Source organism: Brachionichthys hirsutus, chromosome 9, assembly GCF_040956055.1.
Source record: "Brachionichthys hirsutus isolate HB-005 chromosome 9, CSIRO-AGI_Bhir_v1, whole genome shotgun sequence".
Lineage (NCBI taxonomy): Eukaryota > Metazoa > Chordata > Actinopteri > Lophiiformes > Brachionichthyidae > Brachionichthys > Brachionichthys hirsutus.
In genome coordinates this window covers 11,679,367-11,705,503 of record NC_090905.1, presented here as the reverse complement: position 1 = coordinate 11,705,503, position 26,137 = coordinate 11,679,367, and the positions used below count along the sequence as shown (strand labels likewise).

The following is a 26,137-nucleotide window of genomic DNA, read 5'->3' as shown; positions in this document are numbered from 1 at the left end:
ATGACAATGTTGGGTATGTACGTGCCAGACAGATTTTCTCTGAAATCGTCAAAGGTCCAGGATGGAATCGGTCTTTACACGGCGAGGCGAGTGAAAAAGGTTTGTTGTTTCTGACTGGACAACTTTTGTAACCGACATTTTTTTTTTTTTTTGCTTTTCAAACCATTAACTTTCGTTGTAGATAGCAAATTATGTTCGCCTTTTTTTAGTGCCTGTCAAAGTCTCAGCCCAGCTCTTTGCTCTGACGTAAAAGTGCCACGTAAGCTGCAAAGCGCCTCCGCCGTTTTCTCTCTCCTCCGCGTAATTACGCGCGACATGAAGTTCGGACACGCGGCGCGAACAGACGGACGGACGCGTCCTAAACACGGACGCGACGTTCAGGGCTTTCAGGCGCTCAGCTTTTATGCTGTTTAGCCGAAAAGGCAGACATTTCACCCCCCCCCCCCCTCCGCTGTCTGACACAGAGGAGGAGTTAAGATGTTGCGGCTCATGTATCGGCAGGGAAGCGTCCACTGTTTTGAATTGCAGAGAATGAACGTGAACGCAACACAATTATGACCCCCCCCCCCCCCCCCTTGATTTTTGGCACCTCTAGGGTCAAAAGGATGCCCTTCACATGTATTACAACAATGATGGCTTGGAAGGTCCTCTGGGGTGTGTGATGTTTTAGTTTGCTGCGGGGGCCAGTTTGTTCTCCAGTGGCATCTTGTATGACCAATGATCTTGTCTGTTTGTTTTAAAGGGGGAAAAGTTTGGCCCGTTTGCAGGGGAGAAAAAGCTGCCCAGTGAGCTGGACGAAAGTTCGGACACCAGGCTAATGTGGGAGGTGAATGCACGTAGTTTTTACACCGCTGTGCACACCTTTGAGAATTCAGACAATCAAAACTGTGTAAAATCTACATTTAGTGCAACATTACATGTTTAAAAATAAATATATTTTACTTCAGACACTCGTTACGCACCTGTCATAAGTATGACATGTCATGAATAGAGAAGATTAAATAATTGTTTTGCAAACTGAGGAGGACTTTTAAATGAAAAGTTCTGCCCAAATGTGTTCTGTGTTTTGTCTAGTAATGCCACCCACTGAGATACATGGTGTAATAAAGTTATCTCTATTTGCCACAGCGGGAGGCAAACCGCACACGTGATTGTGTACAGAAGAGAAATGCACAAGATGAGAATGACTGTTCCACGCACTTATGATTTGTTTTCCAGGTCCGCGGCAATAAAGGAGATGTGCTGTATATTCTGGATGCCAGTAGCCCACGCCATGCCAACTGGCTGAGGTTTGTCCATCAGGCGCCTTCCCAAGAGCAGAAGAACTTAGCAGCCATACAGGTACATATGAGCCCTACTGGTTCACCCAAAAAAGGCTGAGTGGGAAGGTAATCAGATTTGATCTGACAGGCCGAGGTTGGAAAAGCTTTCTTCAACAGGTTGATTTTAAAAGGCAGTTTTATATTTTCAACTTGTTGAGTCTTTGGAAGGAAAAAACAAGATCAAAAGCTGAAAATGCAGGAGGTCAAAAATGGGATCCTTTTATTGGGTTTGTTCTCTAAGATATTCCAGCTGACCAGAGTGTCAGAGTTAATGTTCGGGAAAGTAAAGAAGGATAAAGCGGGACCAATCTCTGCTTCTTTTAAAAAAAAATAATGACCAAGGAAGAAGTGGATAGTAAAATAAAGATCAAATTTGATGTTCATCAGTTTCATTGTGAAGCAAGTCAGCATAAAGACATGAATGAGGCGTGTTTTCTGTATGTGGCGCTGCGTGTTTAGGATGAATCCATTCATTGTGGTGAATCCCAGATGTCCGAATGCATTCAAGTGAGCGGGAATGTCTTTGTCATTGTTGTTGAGTTATTGGAACCACAGAGAATAATTCTCTTTGTCAATTTGTTATTCACAAAAAGACTATACAAGAACATTTTAATGACAAGTTCTGCATCAACATAAGCAGCAACGCCTATAGATAAAAAACAAAAACAACGCCTGATGTTATTTGGAAAACAACCTCGGAAAGCATTCACGCACACACATTCACACACATTTGCGAACATGACCTCAGCTGCACTGGATCTGGGAAACTTCACATTTTGCACTCCTGTGTCAAAGATGAAGGTTGTTCTGTCCTGATGGCAGGGAAAATAGAAGTGGAATGAAGACAAGATGAAGGCTTTGAGTCTGAGAGCCAAGCTCCTGCCATTAATACACAAATGTCCAAAGCGATTGGTCATTTAGAGGTCGTCCATGTGCGCTGAAGCCCTGCGTTCCATCAAGAGTGACATTTATTGTGCAGCTTTCTTCTTCCTAATCGTTATTTATGTATATTTAGAATCCCATGGTTAAAACATAACGATGGTTTAATTTTGTCAGCATGGCATGTTAAGGATAAGGAAACAATGTTGTTGAGGAGTTCATAATTTGACCTGTGGCCTCAATCAGGCTGCAAAGACGGCGCAAGCTGGTCTCAAGAGTTAAACAGCGTTCCTTGCTGGATGTTATCACTGTGTTTGAGCAGGAATGCGTTTTCCAACAGCTTCATTCCTCCCAAATGGGTCAGGTACAGGATCAATGCTCTATAGCACCGTTACAACTGTGTAATTATGAAATTACAGCCATGTGTTTTCTTTTCCTAGGATGGGGAGAACATCTTTTATCTGGCTGTGGATGACATAGAAACAGACACAGAGCTCCTGATAGGCTACCTGGACAGTGACATGGAGGAGGAGGAGGAGGAGGAGGAGGAAGAAGAGGAGGAAGTCATCAAAGATGACGATGAAAACAGTAGAGATGCCAAACATATTGTTGAAATGGGTACAGTGGGCATGGTTTAATTAACGGGGGGGGGGGGGGGGGGGGATGATGTCCGTCTCTGGGATCCTCACTGTTGTTTGTGTCCTGTCCCTTCAGAGCTCGTGATAAAGAAGGAGGACCATCCGTGTCTGTTGTGTGAGAGCAGCTTCCCCAGTGAGGAGATCCTGGCCGCCCACCTCCAGAGCCTTCATCAGCGGCCCTGTGCAGAGGACAAGGACTTCAAATGCAGAAACTGTGGCAAGAAGTTCCCCGTCAAACAGGCTTTGCAGCGCCAGTGGGTTTTCTGTTCCATCACTCATCTAATTGTACTGCAGTTTTATTTAGTGTTTAATTATTCAAGCGACAAATCTGCAGGCGATTAAAAGGTCTGGGAGAATGTTGACTTCCATTTAGTGGACATTTTGGTTTTAGTTTATATGCAATGGTGTAAAGTAATTACAAATAAAGACATCATCGAATTTATATTCTGACTTTTAGATGCTTGTTACAAAAAAGTAAATAGATTTATAAAAAGGGACAGTTTGAGCACAGGGCAAAAAGACAGATCCACAGATGAAGAAAGACTGCTTCATTAAAAAAAGAAAGAAGAAAGATTGCTAACACCAATATACTGGCATTGCTCTGTCTTTATGCTAAGCTAACGGTCTTCTGGCTATGCATGCATACAGGGAAATAAATAATTCCTGTAGGATTCTTATGATCAAATTTTAGTTTCTTCTTTAAATATCATATTTTCCAACAAAAACTTTAGGCCCAAAAATGTTGACTTTTGTAAATCATTCAAATGAATTTATTCTATATATCTCTCATAACAGTTTTATTTTAGCATCACACTGACATGCTTCATTTCTTATTTGCTGTCTTATTTGTTTTCATTCCTGTCCCAGTGTTTTGCATTGCTCTGAGTCACTGGATCCATCAGGCGCCTCCAAAGCGCACCGGTGTTCCCTCTGCCACAATGCATTCAGCTCGGAATCCAGGTTACATTCAACACCCAAACGGGCTTTCATACCCTGCATATATTACAGCGTACACATGGACAGATGACAGGCATCGTCACATAACTCTGTCTCCTCTTTCTCCCCGTGTGCAGCTTTGAGCAGCATAAGGAAGCCTGCAGAGGGGACTCCAGGTTCATCTGTAAAGCAGAGAGTTGTGGAAAAAGATTCAAGAGCAAAGACGCTCTTAAGAAGCACAAAGGAAACGTTCACGCGGGTTTGTAACGCAGTCTGTCGCAGCAGGTGGTGTTTCTCTGCCTCGCTCTGTGATGCTCTCATAGCCACAAACGTGGTGCTTTTCTTCTTTCTAAATGTCATGCAATGAAGTCGATCGTACATTAGCAGCCTCGGCTCTCACAGAGCGGCAGTAAAACTGCTTGACCTCGATCAGTTGAAATCGCTGCAATGTTGAGACTCATCTCTAATGACTTTGTGCTGTGTAATTGCTGACCTGTGTGTTCTGGGGAGGCTCACTCATTTAGATAATTGGACTTCCATAGCTATTTATGATGAAATGTAGGTCAGCAGGAAGTGTGCAGCCCGATACGCGAGACGAGGACGCCCGTCTCTATGAGGCCGATGGCGTTGAGACCCATGTAGACAGGACAAGGAAAATGTGGGTGAGCAGGAAATGACTCAGACCAGTCAGAGGTGTCACATATGAATCATGTGGGGATAAGTGGAGGATCTCATATTGGTATAGGGTGTACGATAAGGTGATGATTGTTTTAACATAATTTCTCACTAGACATCACTCAGTTTTTTAGTATTTATTTTCCATCTATTTTTTTCTTTCCTTGACAGGGAACGCACGCCGGAAACTCACATGCAGCATCTGCAACAGGAAATGCTCGTCCTCTCTGAATCTACAGGAACACAGAAAGGTGAGGAACTGCAGCATCTCCTGCGTGGCTGAAATGATTCCGACCAGACACGTTGCATCTGCTCAGAGCGGATTTACACGGATCACGCTGGATTTCGTGATCCATTTTAACAGGGATGTCTCTTTTTGGATGTTTCTTGGTGTAGAGTCAGGTGGAATCCATCACAATCTTCCCAAAATCCAGCCTAACGCCTACATTTTGCAGCGGCCTTTGCTGAGCTTCTGAGTTCTCTCTCTTATGTTCTTCCCTGTCCACGTGACAGGGATTACGATCAAGTCCTTACAAATTCATTCTATGTGACAACGATCCGAGGGGTGGCGTCTTTTTTCGCGGGCTCATCCCACAGATCTTGTGAAATTTAAGAAGCTCTGTTGGCAGACAACAATGTTTTAACCTTGGCGTCAGGATTCTCCCTCTCTCTCTCTCTCTCTCGCTGATGGATCGCAGATTTGAACTGGGCTGTTAGAATACTGCTCTGACATGTTTTCATTAACACATGTTCATTTCGGTTCTTTGCGGTGCACCAGTGAGAGCTTTTACATTAATAAAAAATAATTAATCGATGAGAAGATAGTTCTCTGTTGCACGAAGCTGATATGTCTCTTTGTGAAGATGTAAAATCAACACTGTCAAATTTATTAAGTGACTTGTGTCGAAAACTACAAATGTGTGTGCTCATTTGTTTTTTTTAGATCTATAAATCACATATAATTACAAATAATCATATATTGAAAATATTTTCCACGGTCCTTATGAGTCAATCCCTGGAATATGTTTTATGCTTCAGGTCAGGACGGCTGTTTTTGATTGATTACTCCCTCGTTGGTTTGCATTTATGTATTAACATTTGCCATTAATTATCCCTGTCGTTAATCGTGAAATGCAATTTTGCTTTGTCAACATCTGTCTTCCAGTTGAATCAACAGGAGTTTATACCCCCCCCCCCCCTCTGTGAAGCACGCCCCCTACCTGCCCAGCGTCACTCACCTGGAAGCCTGTAGCCCTTTAACCGAACTCGCCTGTCTCTGAGTCTATGAGCCAAATCTACACGGCGTTTTTAAAATAGATATATTTCTATGTGGCCTCCTTATGTGCAAAAGTGCTCATCATAGCAGAAAGGGAGATCTGATAGTGTAGCGGTGCCTGAATGTCTTAGAGTAGCTCACGGTTGCATTGGACATTTAAAGATTCGAGGCTGACTTTAACACAGAGTTGGAAATATGTCACGCGTCTAAACTAATATGCGTTGAGCTGTTACAGCTTCAGTGGAAGACATCCGGGCGCTAACTGTTATCCTTGCAGAGGAGCAATCAAACTTTCTATAATGGCACATCAGCTCTGAAGCAGCTTAAAACTGACATAATCATCATTTAGCTGATGAAGCTTTTGCATTAGCAGATGTGACAAGAGGAGCTGGCTGGCATTAGCATATGCTATTGTGACTGTACGCTGGGGGAGTATTAAATGTGCAATTACTGCAGCGATGCTCTGAAGCAGAAAAAGGATTCAAACTTTTCATCACTTTAATTGCTTCTCAGTCTGGAGATATCAGTCTGGAGAAAATTGAGGCGATTCCGTTGACCAGTGCGAACCAGGATCCTTCCTTTTCTCTTACCAGCAGACTAAAAACTAAAGACTGCATCTTCTACTCTTTTTTTTGTCCTTTTTTTTTGTAGGTACATGAAATATTCGAATGCCACGCCTGCGATAAGAAGTTCATTTCTACAAATCAGCTAAAACGCCATATGATCACACACTCAGGTGAGAAACCCCTGCGTTACTTATGTAACGCCTCAACTTCCCACCATTGCTGTTTACCAGAATGCATCTGTGTCACGCCTTCGTTGGTTAGAGAAGCGACCGTACACGTGTGAGATCTGCAGTCGCTCGTTCAAGCGGCTGGACCAGGTGACGGCCCATAAGATCATCCACAGCGAAGACAAACCCTACAAATGTAAACTGTGCTGGAAAGAGTTTGCTCACCGCAACGTCTACAAGAACCACAAGAAGGTGAGAAGTCTCTTCTAAGTTATTGTTGAGGCTGTAATCGGTCAGGGCCTCCTTGGTGTCTGTTATCAGTGGGGTCTGGGGCCCCCCCGCTCCACCCCTGAGGTCTCCCATGTTTACTTTTGGGATTGAGGTGTCATTCAGACAGACAGGTCGGGCACAAAGACAGAAGCACTTTGAAGATAAGACCCGTTCGAGCTGCTTGTCGACAAACCTGAGCAGCTCTGGAGCTACGATCTTTTCACATCAATTTAAGAAGCGTCCTCTTCATCCTCTCTAAGACCGACGGGGGCCCCCCTGCTGAAGTATTAGTTACATGCTGATGCTGCTCGTCTCTCTTTCTCTGCAGACCCACTCTGAGGAAAGGCCCTTCCAGTGCGAGGAGTGCAAGGCCCTGTTCCGCACCCCCTTCTCTCTACAGCGCCACCTCCTCATCCACAACAGTGAGTATCACAGTGTAGCTGTTTAGTACTGATACCTGCTAAGAGACCTGCAGTTAGTTGATTGGGACTACGGAACCGCTCTGGCTGCAGGTGCATTTGAAGGTGGAGGAGACCTCAAACGGTTTCAGGCTCCGTGAGTGAAAGGGGAACATAAGACGTTTGTTATATTTCGTTATTCGAAAGGGGATCCAACAGAATCGGCTCAGTGTCTGCGGTTTAGAAACAACAGATTGTTTTCCCATTAAACTAATAAATGCCTAATTAAGTCGTGCCCCGCGGTGCACTGGCGACACGTCTGGGGTGTTCCCCGCCTTTAACCAGTAGTCAGATGGGATAGATTCCAGCAAAACCCGTGACCCACAAGGCAGACAAAGCGGTAGATGAGAATAGTGAAGTTGTCTCGTCTACAAAAAGATGAATGGATGGATGGATTTGTATGCATTAAGTGTATGAAGTCACTAAACAGCGACGCTAGGCTAGGTGCAGCGCTGCACCACCGAGTGAGACCAATGACTGAGACCGAGTGAGATTGTAAACCTCGGGGCATTTCCTGACAGCATCTCAGGAGGCAGGCGGTGCAATATCAGGGATTGTTTTATGCATGAGGCTCCAGACGTCACGTTGGGCACAGGATGGAGGAAGATTTCCCCGTAGGTGAGGCGACATGAAAGCTAGTGAATATCTGTCTGAGGTCATCACATTATCACAACTCCTAATCGTCTCAAAAAAAGAAAATGAAGCCCAGCTGCAGCAGCAGGTTCCTCTCCTCCATATATCAGACTTTTTTGCTGACAGATTTGCACCTAATTTGTACAGTTGATTCCCTTAAAGCTCTTAACTGGACAAACATGTCATGAGTTACCGCTTCAACTTGATGACTGCCTCCTGTTCTGGAGGGGATGCACATTTGTGAGATTTAACACTCGCAGGACGAAGGCCAAAACGTGCACATCGAGCTACTTGTTATGCTCCATCACAAACTGACTCCGCTTTGTCCCGGGTTACCGGGTCGTGCTGGAGCCTATCCCAGCAGTCAAGACTATCATTCACACACACACACACACACACACACACACACACAGTCTAAACTACTCTGAAAATTGAATGATCTCCATATAATGGGGAGAGCTGCTCTTCTGCAGCAGCGGCTGTTGTATGGACGCTGAGAGCAGAGGCGTGAAGGAAAACGTCAGGCTGCCTAACAGCTTAGATTGTGCTGTCTGAGTACCGTCTGTCTAGACTTTTAATGCCTTCATTGGAGTTATTTATAAAAAATAAAGCATGTTTGTTTTACAGGATGGTTTAGATGAAACATATGGCCAGCAGTTTTATACAGTTTCCCTTGGGAAGCTCAGCTACAGATGCACAATAAAAAAAAAGAACCCAGAGGCAGACCTCTCTAAGGACCATCGTTTGAGGTTGTCTGCTGCAATGAAACAACCTTCTTTGTAGTTCCCTGCCCACACAATCGCCCCGGTGAAATTGGCTGTGCTTTTAGAGGCACGACAATAGACGACTGGAAATGGCTCTTACGAATGCCCTTCTTTTCAGGTGAGAGGACATTCAAGTGCGACCAATGTGACTCCACCTTCAAGAGGAAGGACACGCTCAACGTCCACATCCAGGTGGTGCATGATGGCCATAAGAAGTATAAGTGCGACCTCTGTGAGAAGGCCTTTGTCACGCCTTCTGTCCTCAAGAGCCACAAGAAGGTGAGTGAAAAGAGCTCCAGCAGGCAAAGCTCCATCATAGTCTGTGAAGGCCATTTGTCTGAAAGTTGTAGACGTATATTCAAACTCTTTCCACATCATTTGTGATATCTTGCAGTTTGGGTTTAACGTAAAAGCACTTTGGACTCGGCTGCAGTATTAAGACACTTCGGGCTGACTTTATAAGGAAAGAAGTGACACCATCTGCTAAACCAGAGCTGTTTCCAATGCTTCTCATCCCTTCGTGCTCTTCATCCCTGGAAAGTTATGCAGCTAACTCCGCTAATACCTGCGACTGCCAGACCTGGTGGAGGCATCTACGCTGACCGTTGCTGCCCATGAATACTTGGAAAATCAATTCAAATGTTGATTAGAAATGGCAGTTAGACCATTCGCTCTGCAGGGTTTCAAAGCCCCAAGCAGATCTTGCTTCAGATTATGAGCCCTAAATCTGACAACGTCCGGTGTGGTTAAGCATCAAGATTAAACCCAAACAGATTCTTGGCACACGGCAAAAGAAAATGTCTCTAAGGTTGTCTCAGAACAGTAGGGATGACGACTGGCATGCTGGACCGTCTCGCTGCTTTCGGGCTCTGCAGAGAGATCTGGCCCTGATCAAAGCCAGGTTGCCGAGGAGACCAAAACTTGCTGGCTATGTTTGTGCAGCGTAATCCTGCTTCTGGCCATTGATGGAGTCTTATTTACATACACTTAGATACCCCCCCCCCCCAAATAAAGACAAATAGTGCTCATAGACTCAAGTGCTCATGTTGTGCTTGAGTCAACATCCATGCGGCGCTCCGTGCGCCATGTCTGATTTGGCACATATGATGAGCATCAAGAGTAAATGGAGCAGAGATAAGCAAAACTTTGAACATCAAGACAACCAGACATCTGATCCAGGTTTACGTTATTCTAGCAAAAATGATGTTGCTTTTGAGGTAGCCTCTAGTTTATTCTAACCAAAGGTTTCATCTGAAAAACAGTTTCTAAAGTAAAAGAATGCCCCATGAGACCTTCAAATCCAGTCCGACCGGCAACTGAAGTTCAAGTTTCTCACATTCATCGAACCTGAGACCTGAGGAGGTTCGTCATTCCTTCCAAGGGAAACTGATGAACGTGATCGATGCTCAAATGACAAGGAGATGTTGTCAGCATGTCTGCAATCATTTCTTATCTCCATGGAATATAACCAAAACAATATGCTGTACTTTCGGAAGCACGTGTGCATGTTTCATCTTCCGGTGTCTCCTCGTTTGTCCTTTGGAGGGACGTATGAATAGTGTGTCTCAGCGCAGTCCTGCGTGAAACTCTGTCCACTTGTGAGCCCGTGTTATAACGCGGCGTGCTACAGCCGAGGCTTTCTCCTTGCTGAGTCTTGATTACTGTTATATGAGAGGGCGTGTGTGTGTGTCAGCATGTATGTGCATGCATTGTATGTTTTGCACATTGCACAGGAAGGTCTCACTTCTGTCAGTGGTTCTCTGGAAGAAGTCATCCAAGAGTGCAAATTACAGGGCTGGCGTTTGAGCAGTTCCACAGACATGCCGATCGTTTATGTATAAAATGGTTGAATAATTACCTCCAACTTAGGATTTGGAACATTCTCCAGTGAAATTGCCAGCACTGGGTGTTTTCTCACAAAGCCACAAACGAGCGATGTTTTCTTTGTCACACAAACAATGCAACCGTATTCCATCTGGGACACATGTGTTCATATATGTGAATTTGTGTGTGCGGGTGTGTGTGTGTGTGTGTTTCCACGCGAGCATGAGTGCTGATGGAGCCTTTGTAACGAAACACCCGAGGTGTCGGAGAGACACAGCGGGGCGATGGAGGAGAGGATGGGGGCCCAGAGAGGAGGTGTTCCTGTATTGTTGTACGGCTGTTGAAACTGTCGCTCTGAGTTTGAGCCTTTCATTCTCACAGACTTACAGCCGGGCCAGGAGGAGTGCTCCACAGTGCACATTTCAACAGGCTCAGAGTGAGGAGGCACGAGTGTGAAGGGGTGGAGGGAAAAGGTAGAGGAGGTGGTGCCGTCTCTCCACATTCGCCTCCTCTCCGGCTACACGTGCAGCCCTCATGGGCCAGCGGGGCTTATCAATGTGGGCTGCTGGGAGCTGAAGAAAGAGGAAGAGGAGGGAGAAGGATGAGTGCATACGTGCACCCTGGCCTTTGGTCCCCCTGGGCTCTGGACCCTGGCAAATCTGTATCGTCTGTGTTCGTTTGATGCTGCCTGCTCAGTGGATGCCCGTCATGTGTACATGTGCATCTCCACTCACTGGAAGGCTTGTTAGCGGTGCATTACTGGGGAAAATTACATTTTGTTTGTCCAGTTCAAGAAAAAGATCTAAAGGGGGGAGGAATTTAGAGTGGAATCCGGAGTCTGGAGTCACTTTTATCAAACAGAAAACCCCCCAAATCAGATTATGCCATTATGAATGTCTTGAAGATACACTACATTAACATGTAATGTTCTAGTTTCGATAACGTTCAGATGAGACATTGAACTTCAGCTATCACAGGCAATCACATTTGACTTTGTGATGTCGGGAGGATGTTAGGACGAGCGTTACAAATGCTTTTCTTAACAGCAACCATACGTGTGTTTTCTCCTTTCTCTGCCAGACGCACACGGGGGAGAAGGAGAAGATCTGCCCATACTGCGGACAAAAGTTTGCCAGCAACGGCACGCTGAGGGTTCACATCCGCAGCCACACAGGTCAGCCGCTCACCGGTTCAGCCGTCCGAGATTCATCTGTCAGCTTCTATTGATACCACCGTTTGCACTTAAAGATCGCGTCTCACTGTAATCACACTGAGCCGTTGCTGAGAAATGCATGATGTTATTTATATTTGCAACAGCAGAGCCCCCCCCCCCCCAAAAAAAATAATTACTGGTGCATCAGGTCAATAATCTGATTACCTTGGAAGTATCTCATACTTCTCATACAATATTAGTGATTGAAGAGCTGCTTCCTGACTTATGTTCCCGTGTGGAAGAACAGAAAACGGTTGTGATCGGACAGGCGGGCAGAAAAACACTTTCCCTCACTGCATCTGACTTATTCAGGGTATTTATTGTGCGTTTCCATTTGGATGTAATTACTTTAAACTCTGTTACTACTTGCGTCATCATCTCTTCCATCTTCACCCGAGTCGGCTGTTTGCAGCTGAAGCGTTGTTTGCAGCTGTGTTTGTTAGGAAGTGAACGATTTTCATGATGATCAGGAAACGCGCCGACATAACTGTTGTTATTTATGGGAATGATGATGTCGCTGGACGACATCCCCACCGGGAGGAGTGAACTGCTGAGCAGTCCAACGCCAGCCTTATTTGAATTTGAAATGTGATGATCAGAAAGTTAGTGCAAAATAATGTAATATGAGAGAAGCACGGTGGCGCGCCGCTCCCTCTAGTCTTTGCACTGGCACAGAAATAGAGCCCTGGATGTTCATTAAACTGCCTTAAACTGGAAAGATACACATTCCTGTGCGTCTCCTTACCAACAGACTGGTGCAGAGAGCTGGCACGACCACACACACACTGGTTGGCGTCCAAACGCTTCACTCATGCTTTCTTGTTGCTGCTTTTAATTCCAAGCGTTGACTGAGCTTCATCTCCTATCTTATCTTCATCTTCTCATTGTTTTGTGTGTGCGTGTGTGTCTGTGTTGTCCTGTTGAATTCAGGTACAGCCACGTCATCATTACTAGCCCACATAGAACATCAGTAGAAAAGCGATTACCTCGATAAACAGCACAGAAGTTCACGCTGCCACTTCAGAAAAACATGGTCTTATGTTATAACACAGTCCTTTATTTTCTCTTCAGGTTATTACCGGAGGTGGGAAGTAACAAAGTTTAAATACTTCCTTCCTGTACTTAAGTTGAGTTTCCAGGTATCTGTACTTCATACTGAATACATTAAAAGTAGAAGCTGAAATAACGCCTGTAATCCATGAAATTAATATATTGATTATGTATTAGTATGATGTGATACAAATATGTTTATTTTTGTCAGTCTTTTTTTTTGTTTCCATTTTTAATATGACTTCCTCTTCAGTAGATGAGCAAAAGTTTACATATAAACTTTATTGTTATGACAGTATAGCCTATATTTACATCTTAAAGCTCCCCTTCAGGTGTTGACTAGATGATTGTGTGTCTAAATGTGTATGTGTGTGTGTGTTTGAGTTGGAAAGCTTACCACGCTTTGTCAACAGCCTCTTTTGTGTGCGAGTGTGCATGTGTGTGTTCTTGTACATGTGTGGTGTGAAGGACAAACCGACAGAGAGAGGGAATGTATTCCGGTGTGGGCCGCGGCCCAGCCTGATTGTATTTATATAGAATAAATAAAAGAGAGGAATGCTGGGGGAGGGGTGGGAGCCGGGGGGGCACCTCAAAGAAAGAAAGGAGGAGAGAGAGAAAAGACCACTTCAAGAAAGCATCCAGCCGGATGACCCTTGACCCTGACTGGCTGTAAATCTTTCCCCTCATTCTACAGAATGAGATTTCTCTTTTAGTTTGTTGTGTTTTGTGGGAGGGCAAAATAAAATGAAAAACGCTTTGGTGAAAATTCCCTGAGCGACGGTCCTGACAAGATGCATCTTGTCCTCAAACAAAGGTTGGAAATTCTGACACAGGACCCCCTTCTGTGGATAATGTAGGCCTTGTGCTACATGTGGAATGTGTTCATCATAAAACATCACCAGTTAGTGGAAGGGCACCTTTAAAAGATGGCTGGCCGGCCTGTTGGCAACGCCTTCAAGACGACCACCAGCTGAGCTGAAGGCCCTTTAAATCTGCAGCGTCCGTGGATGGCAGACAGGAAAGCCCGACCTCGCTTGTCTTCCTGTTTCGCAGGAACAAGTCAGCATTGATTATTTACCTGCTAAACACAGACGACTTTGTGAGGATTTCCTTTGCCCTGTCGCTTCGGCACCAAACACTGGGCGGCATTGTGGCTAGAAAGGGCTAAAGTGAGAGCGGCATCAACCTGTGTGTGGAGGAGCTGCAAGGGCCGGGCACCGTGTGTTTGGTTTGGATTCTCTTTTCATTTGAATCGGTTTGAGCATCACTCAAAACTAATTGGTTGTTGTACCGCAGAGGCAGGCGTCTATTCAGAGAGCAGCCTTTATGAGATCACTGACAACCAATGAAATGGGAGCTGCGTTGTGGAACTCAGTAGTCGTGATGGATGTCTCTATCATTTTTTTAAATGATTCTTTTTTGGCCCTGTTGTGGTACACATGTGTCCTTCTCCACAGCTCCGCTCAGTGGAAAGACATTTCCCTACCACGTGTGCTGTGATGTGGTAAATAACCGTAGTGGGGTCGGGAACATTACTTGTGCCAAGGGAAACGTTGACAGAACCCAGCGCCTCGCTGTCACGCTGACATCATGGGACGTGTCATGCTTGGGCACGGCGATCAGCGTAATCCCCTGAGCCATGTTACAACAAATTGCCGTGGCAGAGTTAAAGCCCTTGGAGAGGATGATTTTGTGTTTATGTTACATTATGAATTAAACTTCCAAGATTTAGACTTGTTTTTTTCCATGCTCACGTTTTTCTGTACGTCTTCAAAGTCTAAGAGAAAAGTCGAGTTTGACGGCCCTCATCGTGGCAACAAATTGTCCTTAAGGCTTAATCCAAACAAGCAAACCTGCATTGTTTCATACCGAAAGAGCATGTAATCTGAATTCTTTAATGACGCTATATAAATCTAAGAAAAATGTAGACATATTGAGATTAAAGATCAAACTGCTACGAAGTTAGCGGATTTAAAAGAGAATAAAGGATTTAGTCACACATGCCAAGTGGCAGGCTCTCATTCCGGCTGACTTTGTACCATGAATGCTGTGTTTGGCTTGTGTTTGTTGGCGTAATGATCACTTTCCAGAGTTGTAAAGCTTTGTTGTAAAGTATTATAAACCGCCGTGCGGTGATGATATGCCTGAAGACTCTGGGAGCTGTCACTCAAACTGGAATTCCCGGATCGGCATTGATTCATGTCTCTGTGCTACAGATGGCTTGTGCTGTTTTGGCCTCAGACTTTTTGGTCCAAAAGGCTGTTTTGTCTGAAGTATCAGTCAAAATCAGTGGCTTTGACTTTTTTAGATAATATAACTCTTATTTTTCTGAGAATCTCTCAAATTTGTAGTCTCCAGACGGCATCACGTTCTCAGTGATCCAGACCACAGGGCAATCATTGTCTATACAGGAGATGATACCCATGCAGGCCGAAGCTAGCGTCTGGATTTCCTCAGAGAGGGTGCGCCATATTTTCAGCTACCGGTGACAAGTAAAGAAGTTGGACTTCAAACAGCCACACAGCTTGTCTTTACGTTCCGTAGAACACAAACTATTCCAACATCAGCAAATCATCACGATCAAAATGGTTGATTGTTTTTACAATTATACAAATAGGCAAAAAAACTAATGGTGAATATTTCTTTTAGCATCTTCAATTGTGTTTTCTATGTTGAACTCCTGTCACAGAGAAGTGAGGAGGAGACCACTGTGCTTTAATGAATCAAAGTTTCCTCATCGTTTTACTTTTCATTGAAGGGATGGAGAACGAACGAGCATGCGAGGCAGCTTGTTAAACTACACACTAAACACAGAGGATACTGTTGTCTTGATCATTTGTGGTCATTATATGGCACTCTATTTTGATGTTTTAAAGCGCTGCACATTGCATGCAGCATTAAGTGATCTCACGCCAAAACAACTGCCCTCAGATGGACATCTGGTAGAACTCTGGGATTGCTGGCCCTATTGCCGTGCAGATGATTTTTATTTGTCTTGGCTGTGGTCATGGTTACAATCTCGTAAAGTCCAATCAGCACGCAGTGACTTATTGACTGTCTCTCCGATGCACTGGTCCTCCTGGCGCATGGCTTTAGCCCCTTTGGGTGACATGCAAACTGTTAATTTGGATTCATTACTGTGCTTCGAGGCGCGTAAAGAGGTCTTCATCAGTTGCATGTGCAGCGACGCTAGTCCGTCCGAGACGAATTCACGTGGGCGAGTTCGAGACGATTGTTTGAGAAGTCACCAGAGACCCTGATGGGAAGGTCAAGTGAAGAAGTTGTTGGGCCGTTCCTGCGTGTCATCAAAGCGGGTTTCTTATCCTCTCCAACGACATGTGACATAGAGCAGAGCGGAGGACAGTGGAGGGCCACGGTCTGGCTGAAAAGGAGGAAGCGGGGAATTAATTTCTGACGGACAACCTTAATGCCTTTCAGACCGGAGCCCCGAAGCTACAAAGCGTTCTCCATAACACGAATGCTGTGTGGCGGGCGAAACGACAAAGCCGCCCATCTGCTGACCAGACACGCTGCACATACCCAACACATGGGAGGGGGGCAAACGGATCGATTAGCAGACGAGGAGTGTGAGGGCCACAGCAGGGGACAGGGGAGACACCCAGGGTCAAAGAGATGGTGTACTGTTTCAGCACATGCTAAATCAGTTACCATCTCCACACACGTAAAGCCCCGGCTCAGCGCTGCCGCCACCCCTCATAATCCCCAAACAATCTGGCTCAATCTGGAGAATAAGTGGCGGGGGGGGGGGGGGGGGGGGGGGGGTTCTAGTTACAGTAACACTCAGCGGCACAGACAGCAAAGCCGGAGCATGAAGACACCAGACCAGTGTTGCACGAATGTTACTCTCTATGTTTGTTTATTTCCTGTTTTGGTAAGGGATTGGGTTGCTCTTGTTTCCCTCTGAGCCAGATGGGAAAATCTGTGGCCTGTTGTTATCTATAAGGGACCATATTTACAAATGACCTCCTTTTAGAATATCAAATGGCATCATTTTCCTCTGCTTGCCTCTTCCAGATGAGGCACACATGTCCAGAACCCGGAGGGTGCATTAGGTTAAGTAGGTGAATTGGTGCACACTTGTTTCAAGCCTCTGCGTTTGCAGGGTACGGCTGGCTGTGCTACGTATTAGCTGACAATAGCCAGCTCCTGGGAGGGATGTGATCCAAGCCACAGAAATACACTGGCACACTGTGCTCCAGTGCTATTAGCACACTAATGCCTTCCCCAGGACTCCCCAAGGCTCGCGCTGGGCTTTAACCCGATACCACACGTGCTACATAAGACACAGGGTTTGCTCTCCTCTTTCTCGAAACACATCTGGGATTCAGATTTTCCTGTTTGTCAACAAAAAAGGCCTCCTAGGGACTGGAATTGCGCAGAAGGGGATTTTGGGATAGAATGCTGAGCTGCCATCTTGCACATGCTTTCCGAATGTGAAATCCCTCCCCCCCATATGTCACGATGTCTCTTTGCACGCCAATGTGAGGTTGCACATTCAATACTCTGTGTCACTGCGTTCCCTCCTTATGCACCTCTGACATCCTCTTATAGGGAGGTTTATGGCGGGCTCAGACCCCAAATCGTACATCTGCTACTTGACAGCTGTCGCCGCCTCTCTGATGAAAGGATTAGCGGAATTGGATTGATTTAAATACAGCCATTGGGATCCTTTGATAGTTGAAATTCTCAGCAGCCACATTCAAATGAAATCATTTAAATATGCAAATGTTCAAAATGACAAGTTAAATGTTTGACACGGTAGTTCTTGATAATTTGCATTTGCAAATGTACACTGTGCATCTCAAGCAAGCCTTGTTGCCCGAGTGTAGAGAAGAGAAGGAAAACACTTCACCAACACGGTCGTGTGTGTGTGGAAGTGGGATAATATTACACTTCTGTTACGTTCCCTAGATAGAGATTGAGATTTAATAAGCATCTTTGCAGTTGGACTCCCAAAGAAACACAGCTAATTAACCTCATTACTTAAAAGGGGCAAAGTATCTCCCCCATCAATAAAATGACTTGCTTGTCTGTTCAACAGTTCGTCACCAAAGAGCGATTATGATAGCTCAGATAAGAAATGAGCACAAATGTGTAGCTCTTGGTGTCTATTTTAAGCAGCGTCTCATTAAAATGTGTGTGTGTCCTTTAGCAGGCGGATATATTCCTCCCCGATTCGTTTTGTACTGTGTTTTCCCATCAGAGATTTTCCAGTGCCATTCTACAGGTTGCTTCATATCCTTTCTGTAGATCAGTAATCAGCTCTGGTGCTCCTATCTGGCCTGTGGATCAGTAGCGGCAAACAGATCCAGGTGTCAGTGGACTGGTTTTGACTGACAGCCTGTCACTTTCTCTTTGTCAGATATGATCTGTAGGAGTATGGCCGGCCTGCTTTTGATCCAACTGGGATAAGGCACGTTGCCTCTTAAGCGGCTGGCCTGCCGTGGCTCAGATAGTGAAGCCAATATAAGGGTCAAATCTCTGAGAGAGGCTGGGAAGTCACAGGACTCAGGGCAGACATCCACCTGAATCATGGGTGGATGTCCACAATAGTTTTGTGTCATCTGCTTGAAAGAGAAGTTTGTCTTTGAGATTGTCATGTTGGAGAACACTGGAAGAGATCATGAGTACATTCTTTACTTCCTGTTTGTGCATCTCATGTACACAGCGGTTTACTCCCCCAGGTGAGCGTCCATACCAGTGTCCCTACTGCGACAAAGCATTCAGCAAGAACGACGGCCTGAAGATGCACATCCGCACGCACACACGGGTAAGTGTTCCCCTCTGTCTGGCCACTTTCATGCTATGATTTTATTATTCAATATTTTTCAACTGGAGGAACTTTGACAGTTTCACTCATTATTTTGCCGATACCACAAGAATAAGGATTGATTGTTGTTCTGAGAAATCAGTTTTAGCTCTTACATCATAGAAGATAGTCCCCCCCCCCCCCCCCCAGCACAAGATGAACCTTGACTGACTGGTATGTACGTTTTTGAACACGTGATCCAAAGGACCATTGTCAAACTCTGCTTTTAAAAGCCGATGTCGAACATTTATGTCTAAAAATGATAAAGAAAAAACGTCAACAGCCGACAGATGTCAAATCATCATGGTACTATATAGGTCAGAGGTCACTTTTAGTAAAATCAATCAAATCAAGTAAACATTTATTTATTTATCTGAATATCATAATAAAAGCCATCTCATAGCACTTTTCTAAAGAGGTCTAGAGTCTCTAGACTATACTCTTTATCCCCCCCTAAGCAATCACTTGGCAGTGGTGAGGAAAACCTGCCTTTAATAGGCAGAAACCTTGGAGCTGAACCCGGCTCTGATTGGACGCCCATCTGCTGAGCTGTTGAAATTAATCAGAGACAGAAAGAGAAAGAGATGGGGGGAGGGAGAGAGGACAATAGATACAACAATGATGCAGGTTGTATTCACCAGTGGTACTAACTGCTAGTATACTACACATTCTATTTGTATCATAAGTAACTTGATTGGAGGCATATTGATAATCAGTTTACTCCCTGAACTGATTATCATGCTTTATGAATGGGTGTAGCGAGGGAAATGGATGCTGATCCTGTGTCAGGTGTTTCAATGATACTATCATCCAGATTGGATCCATACACATCAGGCTTTTGTCTGAAAGGACCACACATCTCACCTGGTAAGAAAAGTCATGTCTCCTCTGTGACGAGCACACTTGGCACTCCATACCCGTTTAATCATGAGGTCATTTGCAAGTTCTTTCGTAATTGTCCAACACAAGAGAGAGAGATAAAGGAACACGAACTGTGAGGTATCGCAGAGCATTCAGCTGCAGCCGGATCCTGACATGGCATGAACGTGTGTAAAGTAAGCCAAAAGGTAGGTTTCTCACAGGATGTCATGGCATCATTTACTGGGTTGGGACAGCGCTCATGTGCCTTTGGAGGTTATATCCACCAAAAGCACTAAAGCAGCTCTTTCCCCGGACTCTTTGGATGTCTATGATTAAAATAAAGGCGTAACATGTATTTCATTGTAGATTTTCATCATTCATTTGTGCGGCTGCGAGGTGACATTTGTGGTCCGTCAACACGATTATGTAAAAGATTTGTCCTCTTGTGACGCAGTCCAGAGCCCAGTGCTCGGCTGCCACAGTGTGATGCTAATGGAGGTATCCTACCCAGGTCGACGTCTCTCAGTAGAAACAGGCAGGTATAATTTTCCTGTGAGCCGCTGATTAAACTGACTGATGTTTCGTTCCCAGATCTGCCTTTGCTCAACGCTCTCTGATATATGGGCTGAACAGTTACAAACAGCAGAGCCGATGAAGTCACCGCTGAGAAAAACAAATGTCATTTGGCAGGAGCGAGCCGCAGTTCACGGTTAATGCACAGACAATCTTTGCAGATGCAGGGAGCTTGGAGTTTAATACCACCAAAGTGAACAGGAGCACATTCGATGCCAGCATGAATGGCTGACACTTTGGATGTGTGGAGATTCTTTCTAATCTTCTTTTGATGTCGGGTGCAGTGTAGCTGTACATCGTGCGACTGCATCTGGTGCTCTTCAGCATGACAGACAGTTTCATTTAAAGCCCAGACAGGCTTTTAAGGTTACATTTTCTCCCCATGACTGGGAAATGACTATTATTGGGAAGGCTGTCACTTGAGCAACATAAAAAAAATAATAATTAGAACAAGTAAGAACTAGAGGTAGACAGAAACTGGTTTATCAGTGACTGATATAATAATGATAGATTGGAGCAAGAACAAGACGAACGCCCATCCCTTATGAAAAACATGTTTGATGGTAATTTACCTTATTTGGTTTTATTAGAAACGGCATGGCTTCTGAACTGAAAGAAAAAAAGAAAATAGGAGTAAGAAGGTGGAACTGGCTTCTCAACTAGCTTTTCACTTCACTCAGTTGAGAAGCCATTTGGTAGAACCGTCACAGCGATTGTTGGAGCCGAGTTCTTCTGATTCTTAGATTGTAAAATATCCTCAGTTGTGGATAAATATGTGAAATCCTTTTCTTGGCCTGTTCTAAATAATAACCGCCATGCATTTTAATTTGTTGTGCAGATGCACCTAAATCACTTTCCTGTCCTCAAACTGATGATTGCGTGTAGGAGTGTATCAGCCCTTAAGGACATATAATGTAGGCTACATACGTATAGTATGTACATGCGAGTGCTTTAACATACGAGTAAATATCACAAACCCCATCTTTGCATTTGAGAGTGGTCATTTTCAGAGGAGAGATTGGGTCAAAGGTCAAAGGGGGGGGAGCATCTGCTTTAGAGTGAAGGTCACCAGGTACAGATGTTTGACGTTACCGAGGTCATAATGGTGCATTGTGGGCACACCACATCACCTCCATCCATGTGTTTTCTGACCTTTGACCTTTGACCCCTTCATGGATTTTCTTTTCTTTGTCCTACAAGAACTATTCGTGCCACATGGAAAAAGAAGTGATCCTTGTTAAAGCAGGACATTTGCATGACACAGATCATCAGAGTCTGTTTCCTCCAGGCGGCGTTCTCACAGACATTCTCTGCTTTATGTCTATTCAGTCACATGCACACAAACAGTCGCATGCTTAAAACACGTGCACATGCAGTGGACCTGATCTTTACCTCCTTTTGTATCCTGTGTCACTGGGTGCTCCTTGCCCCGCCCACACGATAGCGCCTTTCCCAGGACCCTCACTTCCTGCATTCACCCTGTTCCCATGACAACTAAGCTTTAAATGGGTAGAGCCTTTTGCTATCAGCCAGACTTGTCAAAAACAGCTTCCCAAAGACTGCATTGGGAGCCAGCTCCTACTATCTCCACACCTCTCATTTGTCCTCAAGTCTTTTAGGTGTCACTGCTGTTTCCCCTCAGAGTAGGACACACCCACTCACCCACAATGCTACGCGCACACACACACACACACACACACACACACACACGCACACACACACACACACACACACACGCACACACACGCCCAGTGATATCGCTGCTTTGACTGACACGGAGTCCGGCCTCCAGAAGCCACAGAGGAAATTCTCTTTTGTAAACTGATGTAGGGACGGAGGAGAGCTTATTCTACAGCCCCAGACTGTACTGTAATTTATTCAGAGGATTTCTGATATGTATGTATTTTTCCTATTCTTTTTAAGAATTCATGTTTTTGACGGAGCGATTTAGTCTTCCATTCCATATCTTCATGCAGTCACAGTGGGTGTGAGGAGAGGGGGCATCGGTGAATGTGCCTGATATTTCCACGTCTTCTGTTTTGTGCTCTGTGTGTTTGTTTGTCTCAGTGTGTGTGTGTGAACATGTGTGTGTCATTACAATTGCGTTCACCACAATGGAGTCAAATCCCTCTCGTGCTTTCATCCATATGTGATCAAAGAGGGGATGTAATGTTTTATGTATTCTGCTGAACACTGACAGATCAAGTGTTCTCTTTTAATTTGGTGTGTCCATGTGTGTCTTCACAGGAGAAGCCTTATAAGTGCAGCGAATGCAACAAGGCCTTCAGCCAGAAGCGGGGATTGGACGAGCACATGAGGACCCACACAGGAGAGAAGCCTTTCCAGTGTGACGTGAGTGTCTCGTCATCTTCCTTCTCTGATGGGAAGAAGGGGCAGTTTACACGACAACATTTTTCTGTTGCAAAAAAAAAAGCAACCAGAACAATGTCAAATTGCTTTTAAGAGTCTCTGCGTGCTGGCGTGCGATCTTCTTCTGTGGTGTTGGTTTTGGGAAGTTGCATTGTTATTACACTTCCAATCGTTTCTGCTGAACTTACAGGATCATTTTGACGTTATTGTGATATGCAGAACTTTATATAAAAATACATAGAGAACATTTCAATAAGATTTTCTTCAGAATCAATGAATCAATGGTTTGCAGTGCAAACGGGGACAAGGCACTACTAATCCGTCCTACTTTTGTTGGTGCCACTTTTTCTGTTTAGCGGTCTATCCCAAACCCAATTTGTAGAAATTGGTTCAGCATATTTTAGCAATTAAGGAAAATGTAAAAAAAACATATCCTACCTCAAAATGTGGAAGAAAGGAGGAAAGGATTCCTCGATCCACCTTTTCATCTGGTTCTGTACTAAAACACATTGGATCCTTCAAGCATGTTTGGTAACCAATCATGCTAATGAAACAAACGGGCCTGGATGGCAGAGGCACAACAGGTTTTAGCCCACATCATCCATTCATCATCATTCAAAGGCTGTTTTAAACTGTGGGCGGTGCAGTTGTCTGGATGCTGTCACATGCTTAGACTGTTTGTTCGAGACAACTCATGTCATGTACAATACTCTTAGAACGTAACTCTAGAATCCAAACATCTCTTAACTCTCAGCATCAAAAAAGCAATAGTGAGTCTAAATCTGTCACCCAGATCTGGATCCTCAGATCCTTGTTTGAGATTTGACACCCTATAAACCCTCAATCTGTGGAATCGCCTTGAGTTCTAAACCCAGAAAATGCACCTAAATCCCCAAAGAATGGTCTATAGTTGATGTTTAGACCACAGACACGGTATCCTATTCACTGTTAGTGGAGCATCTCCAGAAAGCGTCTCCCAGTAACGTCCAGCATTTATCCGGGATATTTTTCCCAGCTGGGGAAGAGCTATTTTCTTCTGAATAATTCTATGGTAAAAGTACTAAAGATAAATAGCAATAGCATGTGGATTTTATTATGATGTGGAGTCAGACAAAAGGATTGCAGGAAGATCTTCCAGACAAGTTGGAGAGGCTTTGTAAGCGGCGTCTGTCATAACAGCATTAAAAATGTTGTAGAAGCATGGAGGAACATCTGGGTTAGGACGCGGCTAGGAGTCTCCCCTATCATCAGCTCCTGTCACTGTTCCACTGAATGAAGCTTTAATGTTTCACTCACACCAGCAAAGCTTTGTGGAGCATTTCATTGATATTAACTCCATTTGGATAATAAAGCTAGAAAATGATACCAGATCAACGCATATAAGGCGGACTGCATCTAAACGTGCAGCTATGCAGAAGCAAATAAAACGTTGGGAGACAGAAACCCTCGGACTGGAGACAAAACAATATGAGAAGAATCTCAATTTTTTCTGTCCCAAAAAATGAATTCATTCACATCTTTCAATTGCTTTTGCCGTCTACCCACCCACAGATACAAACTGTCTGTGACATTTTCTGAATGCAGTTCATCACACTGCAGTTCCTCTCAGATGGAGTGTGGAGGACTCACGCTGCGATGCTTGAAGCACGATGTTGAACTGCAGCTGTACGCCAGCCAGTGGTGGATTACTGTGATTGATAGGGGATGATGGAGTCATTTGCACAGTGTAAAATGGCTCATTTATGATGGATACGTTCCATGCATTCCCCCTCACTACTTATGGGGGGAAGGGGGGGATTTGTGCTGCCAATGTCTCCCACATGTGAATTACAAATTATCCTCTGTCTCCGTTTGTGGCCGTTTCTAGACTCAACTCTACGGCAAGCTGGAAAAGCGCACATAAAGTACGTCAATTTCATTATCAGCGTTTGTCTTTGTCTTCTAGGTGTGCGACCTTTCGTTCAGTTTGAAGAAGATGCTCAGCAGGCATAAGCTCACGCACAACCCAAACCGGCCAATGGCGGAGTGCCAGCTGTGCCATAAGAAGTTTACCAGGAACGACTACCTCAAAGTACATATGGAGAACGTCCACGGGGAAACCGAGAGCTAGAGCCAATTATTGATCCGCCGTCTGAAAGAAAATGATACCTGATGCCGCAGATAAAGTTCAATCAATCTCATGCTTCATGAAAGCAACATGGCCTCCGCATGCTGCGAGCACACACACACACACACGCACACACGCACACACACACACACACACGGCAGAAATGTTATAGATTTGTACCTGTAGGATATGGAAAACGATTGGAGGAGTATTTTCAAAACTGCAACATAGGTTGTACATTTGTAATATAAACTTCTGGATTTCTGAAGAAATATCCCGCATATGTTTGGGCTTCCTCTAGAGCTCCTCTCCTCTCTTCAAACCAGTGTTGCTGTTTACTGACCGACTCGCTGAACAACTTGCTGTACATCTGTGGCCAGTTATTTCTAGAGTTCAAAGGAACACTTGTGACCAAAAACATTATGTGCACTTTTTTTTTTCACATTATACCTGCATACACTCCAAATGATTAGACCTTTACTTTTGACACCTTTTCTTTGGTTTTTGGGCGTGGTTAATATTCACACTCCATCCAGCTAAAGGGCTAAACCCCATTGCTCTGTTATTTCAAAATAAGACAGAACAGTGCAGTTGGACAGGAGATGAAGACACGGAGCTTTGAATACGTTAATCAGAAACAGCTCATGAGTAAAAGTTTCTATTTACACGCTACCGGAGTGTAAACGCACCGTTCCAAGTCTTTCACGCTCCTTTTCCGATCTGCTAACGAGCCTCGTTTTAGAAAAGTTATGAATGGCCCCAAGAAATCTGGCTTAAAAACACGCATGGTTTTGCTGCGCTATGGCGCACCTGATTGGAACGCTGCCATGCTCCTTTCAGTCTTGCTTGGGTTTCCCCGTAAAACTATGTTCTGTTTTTGATCTTCAAACTGTTGCGCCAGCATTATTAACGTTGGAGGAATTAGTTCACCTGTTACTGTGGGCCTTTTGGTGCTTGAAATGTTACTGTGCCCTCCCCCCCGCCGTCCCTCACTGTGTTTGGGACAAACCAAGTACTGTATGCGTGTTGTCTTTTCGTAATGACTCAACAAGAATTGCTTCCATATTAATTTCCCAGGGTTATTGTGCCTTGTTCTTCATCGATCATTGTTGATTCAATACAGTATTTCACGTATTTCAATAAAAGTGCAATTCTGTCCTCTTCAATATCTGGACCGATTTACTTGCTCGTTTACTTCCCCTTTGATTAATGTCGCATTTTCTCTGCTGTTTATTCTGCATCCTGAGATGTGAATTGTCGCTTCACACACTTGTATTTTGAAATGTACAAAACCTCATCACCTACCAAACATCCATTTCCTCTGCTCCTTCTAATTGCGTGTTTGTGAACTGTTGACATTGGAACGGGGGGGTTGAATCAAAGTGTTCTCGCTGTTAATCTAACCTTGATTCTTGGGTTGGCAAGTCTGCTGGGAGTGAAGGCTAATTAAGGCTCTCTTTTTCTGAGGCCACAGTCACCACTCGCTTGATCTGTAAAGCCACACACTAAAGGGCGCCTCTGATGGGTTTTCTTTCTCACGTCCATCCCGTGCTGCAGAGGCTCTCCGGTTTCTCAATGTTGAACTCTGAGATTCTCATGAGCGGTGAAGTGGAGCGAGAGAGCTGCCAGTCCTCCTCATCGGCGCTCTGTGAAGTTTGTCAAACACAAGCTTGCTGTTAGAGTTCGATAAATCTTGCCATGTGGCGGTTTTGGCCTCCTAAAGTC

General features: G+C 44.6%; 1 protein-coding gene across 1 annotated transcript; it reads left to right on the top strand.

The window, feature by feature from the left end:
- prdm5 (PR domain containing 5) lies at positions 1-24,415 on the top strand. Its single transcript, XM_068743726.1, has 16 exons — positions 1-99; positions 743-826; positions 1,219-1,341; positions 2,642-2,819; positions 2,916-3,093; positions 3,707-3,799; positions 3,913-4,034; positions 4,622-4,701; positions 6,378-6,462; positions 6,554-6,711; positions 7,058-7,151; positions 8,703-8,863; positions 11,489-11,582; positions 18,377-18,462; positions 22,183-22,287; positions 24,251-24,415. The coding sequence occupies exons 1-16, from the start codon at positions 1-3 to the stop codon at positions 24,413-24,415; spliced, it is 1,905 nt and encodes a 634-aa protein (XP_068599827.1).
- Positions 24,416-26,137: the final 1,722 nt, after the last annotated feature.